General features: G+C 61.6%; 2 protein-coding genes across 2 annotated transcripts in view; both read right to left on the bottom strand.

Annotated features, from left to right (window-relative positions):
- Positions 1 to 253: 253 nt before the first annotated feature.
- On the bottom strand, positions 254 to 4771 carry SLC27A3 (solute carrier family 27 member 3). The gene is made up of 10 exons (XM_033092013.1): positions 4020 to 4771; positions 3472 to 3681; positions 3033 to 3191; positions 2425 to 2549; positions 1958 to 2152; positions 1754 to 1844; positions 1448 to 1646; positions 1114 to 1211; positions 860 to 990; positions 254 to 554 (listed from the first exon to the last, which is right to left on the bottom strand). The coding sequence occupies exons 1-10, from the start codon at positions 4633 to 4635 to the stop codon at positions 378 to 380; spliced, it is 2001 nt and encodes a 666-aa protein (XP_032947904.1). The 5' UTR covers positions 4636 to 4771; the 3' UTR covers positions 254 to 377.
- A 1166-nt stretch (positions 4772 to 5937) lies between these two features.
- INTS3 (integrator complex subunit 3) overlaps positions 5938 to 16038 on the bottom strand; it is a 33541-nt gene continuing 23440 nt past the window's right edge. Inside the window, exons 14-30 of the mRNA XM_033093039.1 lie at positions 15837 to 15943; positions 15052 to 15171; positions 14683 to 14812; positions 14208 to 14262; positions 13899 to 14002; positions 13408 to 13452; positions 13096 to 13215; positions 11452 to 11605; positions 10484 to 10552; positions 9590 to 9665; positions 9100 to 9213; positions 8812 to 8860; positions 7677 to 7844; positions 7324 to 7424; positions 7121 to 7193; positions 6779 to 6935; positions 5938 to 6679 (exon numbers count right to left, since the gene is read on the bottom strand). Of these exons, the coding sequence (XP_032948930.1) occupies positions 6602 to 6679; positions 6779 to 6935; positions 7121 to 7193; positions 7324 to 7424; positions 7677 to 7844; positions 8812 to 8860; positions 9100 to 9213; positions 9590 to 9665; positions 10484 to 10552; positions 11452 to 11605; positions 13096 to 13215; positions 13408 to 13452; positions 13899 to 14002; positions 14208 to 14262; positions 14683 to 14812; positions 15052 to 15171; positions 15837 to 15943 (1720 nt within the window). The 3' untranslated portion in view covers positions 5938 to 6601. The remainder of the gene's footprint in view (positions 6680 to 6778; positions 6936 to 7120; positions 7194 to 7323; positions 7425 to 7676; positions 7845 to 8811; positions 8861 to 9099; positions 9214 to 9589; positions 9666 to 10483; positions 10553 to 11451; positions 11606 to 13095; positions 13216 to 13407; positions 13453 to 13898; positions 14003 to 14207; positions 14263 to 14682; positions 14813 to 15051; positions 15172 to 15836; positions 15944 to 16038) is intronic.

Below are 16038 nucleotides of genomic sequence, written 5' to 3'. Positions count from 1 at the left end.
CAGTGGGGGCCCTGCATTCAGGGAGTGAAACCAGGACCGGATACACACAAGCACAGACAGACATCAGTCACCAGGGTTCTCCAAGGACAAGGATCACCCGGGGTCACCTGAGAGGAAAAACACTGAGGTCCAGGCACACGAAGTCAGGGCAGAAGGGCCCGGGCTCTGTGCCAAGGGCAAGCGTCGGGGGAAAAGCAGTTCCACAGACAGACACGGAAGACTGGTACTGGAGATCAGAAAGACAGAGCCAGACTGGCTCCAGCCCCATTTATTACAAAAGAATGATTACAAATCTGGTAGAGAAAAGATCCCTGACAGTCCCGGGGCACCTGCCGTGTCCCCACCCGACGCCCCTCCCTCAAGCTGGGGCAGGGCTCTTAGATGCGAAGGTCCCCAGCCAGCAGGGCTGTGTACCGGGCAGCCGTGAGGGGCAGGTAGGAGCCCCCAGCCAGGTCCAGAACGTAGAGCGGGCCAGACAGAGCACTGGGGTCAAAGCCCTCGTTCGCCATCCGAACCTTCTGCTGCTTGAAGGTCTCTGTGGTGGCCAGAGACTCCTGGGGAGGGCACATCAAAGGGAGGTGAAGGAAAGGGCACTGCACTGGTGGGTGGGTGGCTGGGGGCTCAGGTAAGTTGCCTGAATTTTGTCCAGGGGCAGGTATGAGGTCAAGGTCTAGGGGAGAGGGTGACAGGCAAGCGCCAGGCTGAGAACAAGGGGTGAGCAGCAGGTGTCTGCGCAGGTGTGAAGGCGCTGTTCTTTCTCTTCAGAGTGTATTATGTGGGGGGGCCCTTCGTGGGGTCAGGGAGCCATTAACTGCTGTGTGTATGTGGGGTGGGGGTCACAGCCGGAGTGGCCGGTTACCTGCAGCCTTAGGAACCGCGGCCAGGCATAAGGCGGCAAGTTCTCAGTAACATGGGTGTAGAGCTGCCCAAGGTCCAAAGAGTGGGGGGGACGCAGAACCAGGGCTGCCATTCCAGCTCTGCCTTCGTGTCCTGGGTGGGGGTGGGGAGAGGCTCAGCGGCGGTGGCCGACCATGAGACCTCTGTCCCTGCGCCCGTCATACCAACTCAGGGCGGCAGGCCGGGTATCCCCCCACACCTCCCATGCCCGGGCACCTGGCACGGTGACTCCATAGACGTTCACCTCCTGGAGAAAATCCAGGGCCTCCAGGGCCTCGGCCACCTCGGTCGTGGCCACGTTCTCTCCCTTCCACCTGCCAGAGAGCAGAGATTTGAAGGGAGTCAGGAGTCAGGGTCTCGTGACGGGGGGGCGGGGAGGGAGGGAGGGTCAGAGATGAGGGCAGGGTGCCCGGGCCACAGGGAGGCAGCAGGACTGAGAGTTTAGATGAGGAGCTGGGCTGGGGCAGGCGATGAAGGAGCAGAGGTTTAGGGGGCTCGGGTCACGGAGGCCGGATGCCCAAGAAGGAGTGGGAAACGTCGGGACAGATACCTGAAGGTGTCCCCAGTGCGGTCATGGAAGCGAAGGAAGCCTTGGTCATCGCAGACCAACAGGTCCCCAGTGTTGAAGAAAACATCCCCCGGCCGGAAGACATCCTTCAGCAGCTTTCCCTGGGCCAGCTCTGGCCCCCCGGCGTAGCCCAGGAACGGCGACTGCTGGCTCACGGGAGCCACCAGCAGCCCTGGCTCACCTGGCAGAGTCCCGGGGGTCAGGGGTGGCCTTGCCTGGAGCCCCCACTTCCCGGGGCCCATCCTCCCGTGCCAGCCTCACCTCCCTGTTCACCCCACGAGCACGAACCTGGAGGTGTGGCCACACAGTGCCCTCGGGTGTCCCGAAACGGCTCTCCTGTGGTGACATCATAGCGAATCAAAGAGAAGGGGAAGACTTGCTGGGGAAGGGAGGCCCAGGCACTGGGTCATTTCAGTTGCCTGAGCCCCCTCCCCGCCCGCTCTCCCCCCCCCACTGTTCCACAGGGTTCCCACTTTCCTCCCTGCCTCTCACCTTGTAGAGCCAGGAAGCACGGCCCACGGCGCCCCGCTGTCCTGTGTAGTTGAAAGTGGCCACGTTGCCCTCGGTCAGTCCGTATGTCTCCAGCACCTGCAGGGGCCCGAAGCGCCGGACGAACCGCTCCCAGGTGTCTGGGCGCAGCCCGCTGCCCACCGCCAGCCGAACCTTGTGCCCACGTTCTGCCTGGTTCTGAGGGACAGGGCTTCAACATCAAGATGCCAGCTCCCCAAAGGGATGGCCCATTTTCCCACTGCCCAGAAACCTCTCCACTGTGACCCCTCAGACGCCCCAGTCATCAGAGGCCCCACTGTCCCGGGCCCCAACCCACCCTGCCATTTTCTTCTCCTTGCTGCCTCTCCCTCCAACCCCCCACCCCCCACAACTGTCTCAGCATCTCTGTCAACTACTCGAGCCTGCACCCCCGCCTCTCGGTGGCTCTGCCCAGCGTGGTGCCCACGCACCGGGGGCTGGTTGACGAGATAGCGGCACAATTCTCCGATGTACTGGAACACTGTCACCCCGTGCTGCTGGCAGTCCTCCCAAAACTGACCAGCTGAGAACTTGGACTTCAGCACCACTGTGGCCCCTGCCGGAAGCCGGGAGGGAGGGGAAGGAAGGAGGTGAGGTTAAGGGCAGCTGCCGTGTGACGTTCTCTCTTTCAGGGGGCTGGCCAAGGTGGCCTCTTCCTTTCCCACCTGTGCCTCAGAGGTGAGTGGCCCTTCCTCTCTCCATCACCAAAGGGTCCATCCGTGTCCCCTACCCCAAGTCCCAACCCTCTCCTGCATTTGCCTCCTCCTGGGCGACACTCCCAGCCCTCCCCACCCCCTCCCCCTGGAATGGGGAGTTCCATGAACCCCGTGGCCTCCTTAGTCTGCAGGCCTGTGCAGGCCACGCTTCTCCATTGTACCAGGAGCTCCCGGAGAGTAAGGCCTGCCTCCTCCTTGCTCTGGAGTGTCTACCTGAAGGACTCAGGAGCACTCCAGGTGAGCACCCCAGCAGGTGCTTACTAACTGTTTGCTGGAAGAAACACCTGCAGGAGGACTGAATGGGGCTTTTGGGGGAGACTGACCAATGCCCAAGCAGCCCACGATGCCCAGCAGGGAGCCAGACATGTGGTAGAGTGGGAGGGCCAGGTAGATGACATCCTCCTGCCGGGCGCCACACAGCTGGTAGAAACCCTGGCACTGCAGGACCTTCAGGTGACTGATCCGAGCAGCCTTGGGAAGGCCTGTGGGCGGGGGAGACCAGGGAAGAGGGCTCAGCTCAGAGCCCTGCCTCCCTCTTTGCGCCTGCTGGGTTTGCCACAGAAAGAGGCAGAGGCAAGGCTGTCCTGGAAACGCGGGAAGTCCGGGGAGGTGGGAGGACATATATGGCCGCTGGGATCAGTATCCCCTCTGGGGGTTTTGCTGCGGGGGAGGGGAGGTGGGGGCTGGGGGCTGAGCAGGTCCCAGACCCCTGCCCTTCCCATCTTGAGTTTCTGGGAGGTAAGCATGGTGTCCTGGCCTCACCGGTGGTGCCCGAGGTGAAGATGTACAGGCACGTGTCCATCACACTCTGGGGGGCAGACAGGTACCCAGGCACAGGCTCATCCACTTCAGCAGACACCTCAGCCAGCAAATCGCTGATGCCAGCAGGATGCGTTTCAGGCCCTGCAGCCCACAGGTGGAGCCCCATGGCTCTTAAGGCCGGCAGATCTGGTTCCAGGGACTCCACGAACTCTGGATGCGGTGGGAAAGCACAGCCTCGCTTCTCTGCCTGCCGCCACCCACAAGCCTTCCCCACCCCTTAGCTTATTTGCACCGCCCTCCCCCCACCCCGCGGCCCGCCCCACTGCTCTTGGATGGGGGTGAAGAGTATAAACATCCCAATCACGGGCCTGGGACCTGAAGCCCAGGGAATCCTTGTGGCACCAAAGACCCAGCTCCATCCCTTCGCAAACCAGAAACGTATCCCCACCCTTTGCGAAACCCGGTGAGAGCTCTGTGCCCCGCCCTTCTGCCCGTCGGACACGCCCCTTTCCTGCAGGCCCCGCCCCGCCGGGGCGCTCCGGCCTTACCTGGCGCCAGGACCAGCGCGCGCGCGCCGCAGCTGCGGAGGCAGTGCAGTAGGGGTCCCCGGCGCAGGGCGGTGGGCACAAAGGCCGTGCGCAGGCCGGCCTTGGCCATCCCGAACCAGAGCCACAGGAACTCCGCGCAGGCAGGGAGAAGCAGCGCCACGGTGTCTCCGGGTGCCAGAGGGGCCGCGCCATCCCCTTCCCACGCGGCCCGGGCCGCGCCGCTTCCGGCCGCCCGCTCGCCCTCCCGGGCGCCACCCGCGCCGCCGCCGCCACCCGGGCCCCCGTCCCAGCCCCGAGCGCGCAGGAAGGCGCGCGCCGCCCGGTTGCTCTGGCGCTCGGCCTCGGCGTAGCTGAAGCGCCGCGCGCCCTGGATGAGGAAGGTGTGCGCGGGCCGCTGGCGGGCCAGCTGTGCGAGGCGCCAGGCCAGGCTGCAGCCCCCCTCGGGACTCTGCGGGTCGGCGGCGGCCGCGGCCAAGGCGCGCGCTCGGAGCGTGCGTTTGCAGCGTAGGGCGCGCACCGCGAAGGCCAAGTCGGCGGCGAGCCAGCGCCACTGGGGCCAGAGGCGCAGCAGCAGCGGCAGCAGCAACAGCAGGGGCAGCAGCAGGAGAGCAGCCATGTGCCCTCTTCCGCGACCCTGCGCCGTCTGGCTCCGGCCGCTCGCAGCCAGTCCTGATACTCGCTTCCGAAAAACTGGGGCTGCTCGTTCTGGATCTGAGACTGCTCCTTCCCGGGAGCGCGCGTGCGCTGGCACACGCCCCTTCCCCCCTGGAGCAGAGCGGCGGGGCTGGGGGCGGCCCCCGCACTCCCGGCCTCCCCACCCCTACGCTCCGCCCTGGGCGCGCTCCCTCCCGACTGCTCGCGCCCGCACCCCACCAGGTCCTGGGCGGTGCGCCTGCCTCCCCTCGATCCCGGGGTCATCTCCCGTTTTAGGTTCCTTCGCCTCAAGGGCGGTGTAGGCTTCTGGCTGGACTTTGGCGTCCAGGTCTGTGAGCCAGGGCGTTTGGATCGAAGTCCATCTCTCCCCCTTCTATCCCTTTTGCATCCGGGGCTGGAGGGTGCTACTGTTGTCTCCCAAGAGACCAAGAACTCGGCCCCTTGCCCGTTTGATGCTGCAAGTCCCAGCACGGTAGCCAGACCCATGCCCGCCCTCCAGCTGCCAGCAGCCAGCAGCAGCAGCAACCCCAGCGGATGGGTGGGGGCCGAGAGCTAAGTAGGGGAAAGGTGGAGGCCCAGCCAGCCAGATTTCTGGAGGGGCCACGCGGAGGCTCCTCCCTTTGGAAAGGGTGCTGTAATCGGGCAGGCCGGCCAAGGCTTTCCATCCCGGTTTTAATTGGGGCAGAGGAAACGGGAAGGAGAGAGGAAGGAAAGGCCGCCTCCAGCGTTTTACTTTCAAAGGAAGGAGAAGGTTTGAGGGAGGGAGAACCTGGATTCTGAGACAAATTTGCAGGCTGAGTAGGAGCTGTCTGCATTCAGCCCAGCTTCACTCGTCTCCTCAGCTGGCCACGCAGCCCCTGGTCCGCGTGGGGACAAAAGCCTAGCCAAGCTCTTTCTGCTGGTACAGACTGGAAGAGGGGCCTTCTCCCTGGTAGCTGAACTCGCCCCGCACTTGGTCCCCTGGTAGTTGGTAAGCACATGGCCTTACTGAACACAGGATAAGTACCAGCTTGTGGAAGCCTCGAGCTTCTTGAGAGATGAGTAAGGACAGACCTTGGCATCAATTTCTGCCCGGACAGGTCAGTGCCTGGCTGGCGTGGCCAGTGGCAGCTGGAAGGACAGGGGTGGGTGGCAAAACCAAGCCCCTCCTGATTCATACAAGAAGGGGGGTGGGCCGAAAGGGCAAAGGGGGGAGTTGTGAAGCCACAGGGGGTGCCAATGAAATTGAGATGAACGCAAAGGGTAAGTGGGGGCAGCAACTGGCACAAAAGAGATTCTGGCTTGTTTTATTATCATTTAAAAACAACTTTTAAAACACGATTATCTCTGCCCAAAAAAAAAAAAAAGACAACCCAAAATGTGGGACCATTTGACAGTTCTGAGGAACACGTCTGGGACTCCAGCCCAGCTTGAGGTGCCAACCTCAGGCCAACACAAGCCTCCAGGGCACAGCAGGTAGGGCCGTGGCCTCTCTCTCAGGGTCCTTCCTGAACACTGTGGCACTGGCCCCAGGGAGAGGAACAGGCGCCCGGCCACTCAATGCCCATTTCATAAAATGCCTGTTCAGAGCAAATCAAGACCTGGAGGGGAAGTCGCGAGGGACACCCACACACTCGAGTCTTTCCTCTCATCCCAGGATCGCTGCCCCTTTGCCATTTCTCCTTTTGGTTGAAACAGATCTTTGGGAGGCGGGGAAAGGGGGGCCTTGCACAGCCTCTGGCTTCCGTGGAAGCCAAGCAGCAGTGTGATGGGGCTGGGGGCCCCGGGGGGGGGGGGGGGGGGGGGGGGGAGGAGGGGCTGGGGCTGCACGGCAGCTTATCAGGCTACCCCCAGTGCGTTTGGGGTGGGGGAGGCTGTTTCCCTATTGGCCCCCCAGCCCCTAGGGAACCTGATTCACCGAGGAGGGGAGGGCGGTCCAAGCAGGGGCCTCAGTCACTGTCGGAGCCCACTGCAGAGGACCCCTTCCGTTTCCGCTTGGCGGGCTTCGGTTTTGTGTCCTCCTCCTCCTGGAAGAGATGGAAGGGGTCACCAGCCGGCACGAGCGCTGCCCCACTCCACCTGCACCCCGCGCTCCCTGTGCCCCTGTGCACTGGCGGGGGTCTCACCGAGGCACTGCTGGAACCCGACTCTTCCTCAGCGTTCGGGGGCTGTGTGGCGTTCTTTCGACTTCGGGGGCTGGACAGCGCTGCTTTTCGCCGGCTTTTGGGTGGCTTGGTGGAAGAGTCCTCGTATTCCTCGGCCAGGGAGAAGAGGTCGCTGAACCTGAGGGAACGGAGAACGAGCTGTCGGAGTGGGCGCCTCATTCTTCTGGTGCCCCCATCCTTCTCTCGGCCCCATGCCCGGGTCTCTCCGCAACCCCAGGGGCTTGCTAGTCATTAAGCTTGTGTCTGGAGCAGGCCCCTCGCCTCGGCCCTCCCCCACCACTTCCCAAGGCCAAGGAGCCTCACTTCATCTTGTGGGCTTCGTCACAGCTTGCCTGGACGTGCTGCAGAGCCTGGAGAATTGGGGTCTGGCTGAAAACTAGAGAGGGAAGGAAAGGAGAGCAGTCAGCTGTATGGGAGCACGCAGCTCCCCAGGGGCACCGCCTGCCCCGTCCCCACCGGGCTCCAGTGGCCGGCGGAGCGAGGGCAGTACCGCCGGGCGGGCGTACAGTTCTGCTTGGTGTTGGTCAGGTTGAGGCGCAGGTTGTCCAGGTGTTCCAGGATTTGCTCCAGAGTCAGCTGGGCCAGCTTGCTGCTGGAGCTCCGCAGGCTGTGGGGAAGTCAGAACCGGAGGTGAGGGCTCAGGAGTGCAGGACCCCCTGTCCCCACCACCAGGGTCTCTCCTGAAGACACACACAGCCCTGACTGGGAGGAGAGCCAGGGCAGGGACCAGCCACAGGGCACTGGGAAGAGGGCCAGGGCCAGTGGTCCGGCCTGCCAGGAGTGTCAGACCACTAGATGTCGCCCACAAGCCAGGTGGGGCGGACGGATGGGTGCGGGGGCTGGCGGCCGAGGGTCCCACCTCTGCCTCTTGCGCGGGAGGCTGTTGTTCTTGATGAGAAGGGACTTGATGTGCTCGGCCAGCAGCTCGTCGTGCCTCATGCACCAGTGCCGCAGGATGCTGGTGGTGAACTGGTCGTCGGGGTGGCAGGGCCGGCTCAGCACCATCTTCACCATCTCCTCGCTGGGCCTGGGGAAGTGGCAGGCGCAGTGGGCACCGGAACCGCAGGCTCTCTCCCGGGTACTCATTTCCCAAAGCCCAGCCTGCCCCACCCTTGCCCCACGCGAGTCCTGCAGTAGCTTCCTGCTCTCACATCCCTCTCCCTCTTCTCTTTGGGCCCAGGAATGCCTGGTTTCATCCTTTGCGGAAGCGAGGAGACAAGAAGTGAGATTCTTTAGTTTCTGTGCTAGAAGGTGCGTGCATGCACGTGTGGGGAAGGAAGCCACCAAATCGCCCCCGCTTTGCCCAAAATAGTCCGGAAATGGGTCAGGGAGGCAAAGGGACAGCATGTGGTACGTGAGCACTGCCCTGCCCACCAGAGCCTGTGGGCCACCCTGGCACCAGGAGAGGGCCGGGAAGACCCAGCCTGCACGGCCCCCCGAACCTCTCCCTTCCTTTAGGACACTCTGTACCATTTCTAGTGTCTCAGGCAAGAGGAGAAAAGGTGGAAGGAAGGCGAGAAGGTAGGAAGGAAAAGACAGCTGTTTCCCCGTTTACGTGGGGCTGTTGGAAAAGTGCCAGTGATGGAGGGAGGGGCCGGCCTCCTCTCCCTGTTGGCCCTACCCCTGGCAGGAAGCACGGCAGATTGAGGGAGGGGGTGGTGCGTGAGCCCTGGGCTCTAACCCTTTCTCCCCTTGGATTAGCCCCATGGCCCCAGGAGTGTGGGGGAGGGGAGGAGGCAGGAGCCACCGGGATTAGAACTGCTGTGGCAGCAGGAAGCAGGGATGTCCGGTCCCCACCTCCCAGGGCAGCTCCTGGTGGGCAGGGGGGTAAAGTCGAGAGGAAGCCCAGGTCCCAGGGGAGCTGCCTATTTGTAAATCACTTTGGGGGAAGGGCAGAATGAGCCCACGTCCACAATAGGAGAAACCGCGGCCAAAGGGGCGGGCCTGAAGCCCTTTATGCGGCCCATCTCTTGGTGTGCTGGACTGGAACTCACTTCTCTCTCCGGAGCTGAAGCAGAAGGCAGGACAGGGCCTCGGGGTGCTCTGTGGGGAGGGGAGAGGCCATTCAGGAGAAGGTGTACCTCCAGGAAGAACAGCCCCTCCCCAGTCCTATAGGCCCCCGGCTCCTGGCTCAGAGGGCCTGCTGGCCTCAGCTAAGAGCAGGTGGGCCACAGGGAGCCCGCCCTCCTCGCGGCCCTGTAGTGGGAAGGGGGCGGTGGCTCTGGGCTCATCTGGAAGCCCAGGCTCCCACCCCCAGGCTGCCCACGCACAGCCCCACTCACCCTTGTACTTGAGGTGCTGCAGGATGGGGATGATGGTCTCCAGGGGGATGTTGTGCGCCAGGAAGAGCTGCCAGGCACAGTACTGCTCAAAGGTTTCCCAGTCCAGGCTCTGGACTGCGGGCAGAGGAGACAGTTCTCTCCCCCGTCGCCCCCCGCCGCCCCCCGCGGCTGACCCACTGCCCACCGGCTCCCAGAGCAGAGCTGGCACAGAGGTTTTTCCTAAGCCTCCCTTCCACACCGAGCACACCCAAAGCCTTCACATGCCGCTGCACTCCCATCGGCCTGCAGTCCTCAGGCTGCAGGTCCCACGCGCGCTTTCCGTGTTGCAGAACAAGGAACAGATCCGGGAGCCGTGGCCCAGGACCACACAGCGGGTGGAGTGCCGCCCTCCCCCCCGAGCCCCAGAACCAGCTTTCCTGTTTCTAAGGGACACACAGGCTGCCCCCACCCCCACCTGCTCCCAGGGTACCTGAAGGGTTTGCTCACTCACTGAGGATGTTGAGCACGGAGTCTTTTCGGAACATGACCAGGTTCCCCATCATCACATGGCAGACCAGCTCCTGGAGCTAAGGAGGGCAAGGGGGCAGACCACTGATTGTACAAGAGACCAGGAAACTCGCATGGAAGGAGAAGCAGGAGGGCTTGTATGGGGAAAACCAGAGGAAGTGAAAACCTAGTTTAAAGGGATGGGGAGGAAATGGCATGTGATGGATGCTGGGGTCTCTGAAGGATAAAGCGGTCTGGGAAAGGCGCGACAGGCCTGAAGAGTAACCACAGGCCTATTGGGAGCAAACATAGTTAGGGAAAACCACCTGCCATGCTCTGATGGCAGGAGAACGGACAACCTGGCCATAGTCTGGGCCTCTGACCCGTCCCAGGCTGTGCCCAAGGAGGAGGGAAGGGCTATGCGAGGCCGAGCTCTGGATTACAGGTGTGAGGAAGAGAAAAGCAAAGGCAGGACTCCGGAGTGCTAAACTTCCTCCTTCATGGATGGGGCAACTGAGTGGAGAGAACAGAAATGCATGGCAGTTCAGGCCTGAGAATGGGCCTGAGCAAAGCTGCCGCTACTTAGGGACCTCTGCGTGGTGGAAAGGTCACACAGCAATGGTCTGGCCACTTCATCCTGAGTCAAGGGGGAGGCCGGTTGAGAGCAAAAACCAATCCTTCGCTGTCGCCATGGAACGGAAGCGCCCAAAGACTATGGAGGAGAAGGGGGACCCCCAGAGGGACTGGCGGCCCAGCATGCCTCTCCGGGATTCGGCCGTCCTTCCCAGCCCCGTGGCCTAACGCACTCACAGCTGCTCAGGAGCGGCCGGGGCTCCCCTCTGAGGCCCCATTTCCCCAGTCCCGCCCCCAGGCCTCGGGATGACAGCTGGGCGCTCACCTGTGCAGAGTCGATGACGGCCACAATCATATTCAGCAGCTCCCCACTCCGCAAGGTCTCATCTGGAAACTGCAGAGAAGAGGGGAGCTAGGGCAGGGGCCAGGGCGCAGCCCGTGCTTGCACCTCACATGCTCGGGGGCTGGGGCAGCCGGACAGGGCCCGAGGCAAAGGCCCAGCAGTCCTGACGCTGGGCAGCTGGCCCGTGAAGAGCCGGGCTGTTATCGCTGAGCACAGCAGGGGCCGTGGTGTGTGAGGGGAGCAGGGGACCCAGGCAGGGACAAAGCTGCGGCCCCAAGGGACTGGACGTGACCGTGCGTCCTGTGTGGGTGAGGCGACGACACGCATGGCAGCTCTAAAGAGGGTGTAGAGAGTGAGTGTTTAGGGTGCGTGAGGGGTGTGGGCAGGACCCCTTCTGGGGAGGCCAATTCACCGGGGAGGAAACTGCCATCCTGGGCACCGATATCCCGCCTCCCTCCAGCTTCTGGCTGAGATCACAGTCCCCCGGTCACACCCACACCCCACGCCCTGATTTCCCAGTTCCTGGGAACTTTCGCCAAGAGGAGGAAGAGCTGCTACGTCCTCCTCTGTCCCAGTTCCTAGAGACTGCGAGTGAGCTGGGGAAGCAAACGCTGAGCCTGCGCTCGAGGCCTTGGGCTTGGCCAACCAACCATTAGAGAGAACCTAGGGTGAGCCGTCGGCGGGCCCTGGGGCTCGGATCTGTGAACGTGGCTCTGTTTGGGGGACCCATCGTGGGTTCAGAGGAGCCGCGTGGAGAGGCCCAGACCCCACTCACACCACAGACAAAGCACAGCACAGGAACCTGGCGGGTTTCAGCCATCGTTCCCCTTTAATAAGGAGAGGTGGAGGTGGGACAACTGTGGTGTAGGAAGGCCATGGGGGGGTGCGGGGGGCTGGCTGTGGGCACTGGGACGGGCGCCCCCTGCCCCCCATGCAGGCAGAGCTCTGACCTCGGTATAGATGGAGGGAGTGAGGTGGCACAGCAGCCGCACGTCATCCTCCTGGCAAGCCTTCATGTCCATCATCAAGCACGTGTGCAGATCGCCCAGCTGGGTGGCCTGGGCGAACGACTCGTACAGGTTCATCTTCCCTGCGGCGGCTTTGCTGCAAGACCAGCCGGGTCTCAGGCAGCAGCCGGGCCTGGGCACCCAGCCTCCCACCTCGCCGTGGGGCCCCCCGGGAATCCCTCTGCTGCCTGAGACCCCGGGGCTGATCTCTCTCGGACGCACTCTCCTTCCTGCTCTTCCTTCCCCGGTGCCCCTGGCAGGGCTCTGACCGTCAGGAATCTACTAACAGGTGACGGTCAGCACAGGAGACGGGGGTCAGGCGAGGCTGGAGAAAGCGGCCCGCCTGCCTTCTGGGCTCTGAGCGACGAGGACCCCTACGTCACAACATGTACCAAACTTAACTCAAAGTGGGTGAGGGGCCTCCACGTAAAAACTAAAACTATACGCTTCTTAGAAGAACGCTAAGTGTTCACCTTCATGACACCAAACGCACAAGTGACAAAAACAAAAGTGAAGTGGCCTTCATCAGAATTTAAAACTTGTAAGTTTCGAAGAATGCCATCAAGAGTGTGAAAAGACAACCCACAGAATGGGAGAAAATATATGCAAACCATATACTTGATCAGGGGACCTGTATCCAGAACATGTAAAGAATTGTTAAAAATCAACCATTAAAAAGACAAATAACCCAATTAAAGACAGGAGAGAATTTCAACAGACATTTCTCCAAAGAAAATATGCAAATGCCCAATAAGCATGTGACACGTCCCACATCACAAGCCACCAGAACCGGTGAGACACCACTTCACACCCATGAGGACGGCCGTCATCCAAAAGCCAGAAACAGGGAAAGTGTGGAGAAATTACAGCTCGCACACACTGCTGCTGGTGGAAACGTAGAGTGATTGTGCTCACTTCGGAAAATAGCTCGGCAGTTCCTCACAAATTTAAAAACAGAGCTACCATCTGACCCACTGCTAGGTGTATACTGAGGAAAACTGAAAACATTTCCGTGCAGAAACTTGTGTATAAATATTCATGGCAGCTCTATGCACAACAAAGAAGTGGAAACCGAAGTGTCCATCGCGGAGTGAATGGATAGCACACGGTGGTACGTCTGCACAGCGGAGTATTACTCGGTCCTAAAACAGGAACGGAGTACCGATCCCCGCTACAAGGGTACAAACCTCCAAAACATGCTAAGTGAAAACGACTAGTCACGAACAATCACACTGGTTGATGCCACTGATATGAAACACCCAGAATGAGTAAATGCACAGACAGAAAGCGCATCAGTGGTGGACGGGGCTGGTGGAAGGGAGGACAGGAAAGTGACTGCTAGTGGGCATGGGTTTCTTTGCAGGCTGATAAAAATATTCTAAATTAGAGCACGGTGACAGTGACATAACTTGGTGAATATTCTGAAAACCACTGAATTGTACACGTGAAAGCTGTTACTTTCTTGTGAAAGAAAAAGCATACAGGGAAGACCCCGGTGATGCCAGCCAAGGGTGAGGGAGTCAGCGCATGCGGGACACGCTCTCCAGGTGCCTCCTGAGCCTCCTGGCATGTGGGGACCACGCTCACCTGGCTCTCAGGTAGTACAGCAGGTGGTAGCCAATCTTGGGCTGCTTCTGATACAGCTCGGAGAGAAGGTCCAGGAGCAGAGAAAAGCTGCTGTTGTCCTCCTGCATCTGGCACAGGTTCCTGCAGGTGGGGGTGGGGCAGGCAGCTCCCTAGGGCACATGCTCCCGGGGAGCCGGGGGAGGCGTGGCCACCTGTGCCCGCTGCACACCCCGTCCTGCCTGGAAAGGGAGTCCCTCACCCCAGGACAGGAGCGTGTGTGTGCCAGAGGGAGGAGGCCTGGCAGGGCAGTGCCCCCGACAGTGGGGCGCTTACCTAAATATCAGGTAGAGAGGCTTCCCCACAGACTCCTCCAGAGACCTACAGGAGGAAGGGGATGTGAGATCCCACTTAAGGGACAGGCTGGGCTACAGGCAGGAGTGTGGTGACCCGCACGAGGCCATGTGCTGGCCTGCTCCTTTGCGAACCATAGGTAAGTGCCCTGTGGCCCTGGAAGCTGGTGACAGAGGAGGCAGTGTCCTAGCGTGGAACCACATCCGGGCTGTCACTGTCATTTCAAGGGAGATGCCTGCCCTTCGGGGCGGGTCCAGGGCACAAGGGACGGGGTGCTAACCCCATGCCCCAGGATGCTCGGCGCTCAGCAGGCCGAAGGAAACCCTTGTTTAAATGGATCAGCACACGGGAGAATAAAAACAAGCCAACAGGTTCTTCGTCTCAAGTTCACAGCAAGGGGCCTGCTGGACTGGACTCTAAGAGCCACTCTGGCTCGGAGGCCCGGGGTGGGGTGGGGTGGGGATGAGCCTTACTCCTCCGTGACCTCCTCGGGCAGCACCTCCCCCCGGAAGTGGGCCTTGAAGAGCTCCTGCAGGCAGGACGCAAGGACAGATAGCTGCTCCGAGTCGAAGTCTTCCTGCGCAGGAGACACCGGACGGGTCACCGCCGGGCCGGGCCTTCCTGCCCCGCTGCCCGAGCCCCATAAGCGTCCACCTCGGGATCACCCCGGCCCTCCCCGTCAGAGGGGCCCATGTGGGTGGGGGAAGGAGGGGTCAGCTGCCTGGGGGCTCGCAGCTGGGCAGGCCAGGCTGCTGCCCCCCAAGACGGCAGGTCGTCCTCACCTCCAGGACCTGGTCCACGATTTCCTGCATGACCTCACACTGTGCCTCCGTATCGCTGCACGCAGACATAAGAGGAAATGTCAAGGCCGTGAGTGACAGCACAGGGCAGGATGCACGCCCAGGAGAGCGTGCACACGCACCAGCACACGTAACACGGCCAAGCCAAGGGGCTCTGTGGGAGCCTGGGCCTGGGGCCGACCCTGCTGCTGTCTGGACAGAGGCCCATAGAGAAGGGGCATCTCCCCCATCCTGCTTCGGATCTCAAAGGCTCCTCTCGTCTGAGCCTACCAAGTGAGAACCTGGGGTGCTGGGGAACAAGGCGGCCCCACTCCCAGCCCACAACCCCCAACCTAAACTGTGGAAGGCACCTCACAAATAGCTTCAACTATCAGTGGAAACGCCAGCCTCCGGCCACCCATCGGGCACCAGGTGGAGAGCCCGGGCTGGACCTCCCGGGTGGGGAGCAGGTACTCACCTGCCCTTCTGTAGCTGGAGCACCTTGTCCCTCAGGGACTCGTCCAGCTGGTCAAGGAAAGGGGTGATATCGACCGGCTCCTCCACCACCGTCTCCTTGATAGGGTGGAAGCGAAACTCTCTCTTCTTTCCTGAAGGAGTAGGTAGAAGAGAAGTCACTGCCCAGCCCTGGGCGCCGGCGGCCTTCCCCTGGGCGTGTGCCTGCCCGGCCCAGGGGCCCCCCGCCCCGTTCCTCTGGCCTCAGAGCCAGGTACAGGGCTCTGCACCCTGGTGTTTTCCAGCACCGCCAACAAAGCTCACTGACAGGCTGCCCCTGCCATCGGGTCCCCGGGGCCGACGCGCCCTGCCCTGCCCTGGCCGCCAGCCTCACCTTTGCTGTTGAGATCCTCCTCGTCATCACTGAAGGCTGCCTCTGCGTTGTCATAGCAACTCTCATCCTTGTCTGATATGTGGTTGTCCATCTCCATGGAAACTGGCTCCTCAATTTTGACTTGGGAGTAAAGACAGACAAGGCATCTGACGGCCTGCTGTTCCTCTAACAGGCCCCACGCTTACGGAGGAGGAGGAGGACGGGGGCAGGTGAGAGACCAAGGAGTTCACGACCTAAGTGGAGTATGGACCCTGCAGGGGCGAAGGTCTTATGCTCGGGACCCTCCAGGATCGGGGGGGCGGTTCTGCCGGGAAGAACACAGCACAGGCCACGACTCCTCTGTGCTCAGCTCAGAACCAGCGAGGAGATAAGACCAAGGACAGTCCCACGTGCCCTTTACTTTAAAACCAAGTTGGGAAGTTTGGCTTGGCTTAACCCCTGCCCTCCAACAACAAAAAGTGTGTGTCTGGAATTGGGAGCAAGACCTGAGAATGGTCACCTTCCACCAGGGCCAGGGCCGAGGGAAGAGGAGAGGGGACAAGGCTAAACGGGGGTAAACACATTCCACGGACGCCTCTACCTACTGGGGTTAAGACAGTGAGAGAGATTAGCGCAAAGCAGGTAAGATGAGATGGAGAGGGAGAAGGAGGACGACACAAAAATGCCCACTGGGGAAGCAGAACCAAGGGGACAGTGTCCAAGAGCCGGAGAGCTGCACAGAGATGGCTCAGCCCTGACCGTCGCCACCCTCGCGCGAAGCCTGCCGGAGTAGGAGGGTCCTGTACCTTCCACAGGGGGGCTAGGCGAACTGCAGAACTCAGGGAACTTCTCCCTCAGCATTGCCCGCAGCTCCTTATCCAATTTAGGGTTGTCAAACAGGGGAGCCAAATGCCTAGGGGGGACAGGAATGAAGGTGGACATCAGAGCGCCTCAGTCCGAGCTCAGCAGAGGTACAGGGATGGGTCTGAGCCTGACCAGTACACCTGG

The sequence above is a fragment of the Rhinolophus ferrumequinum genome, chromosome 22, assembly GCF_004115265.2.
Source record: "Rhinolophus ferrumequinum isolate MPI-CBG mRhiFer1 chromosome 22, mRhiFer1_v1.p, whole genome shotgun sequence".
Lineage (NCBI taxonomy): Eukaryota > Metazoa > Chordata > Mammalia > Chiroptera > Rhinolophidae > Rhinolophus > Rhinolophus ferrumequinum.
Note: the sequence above shows the minus strand (reverse complement) of the source record. Positions and strands in the feature narration are given on the sequence as shown.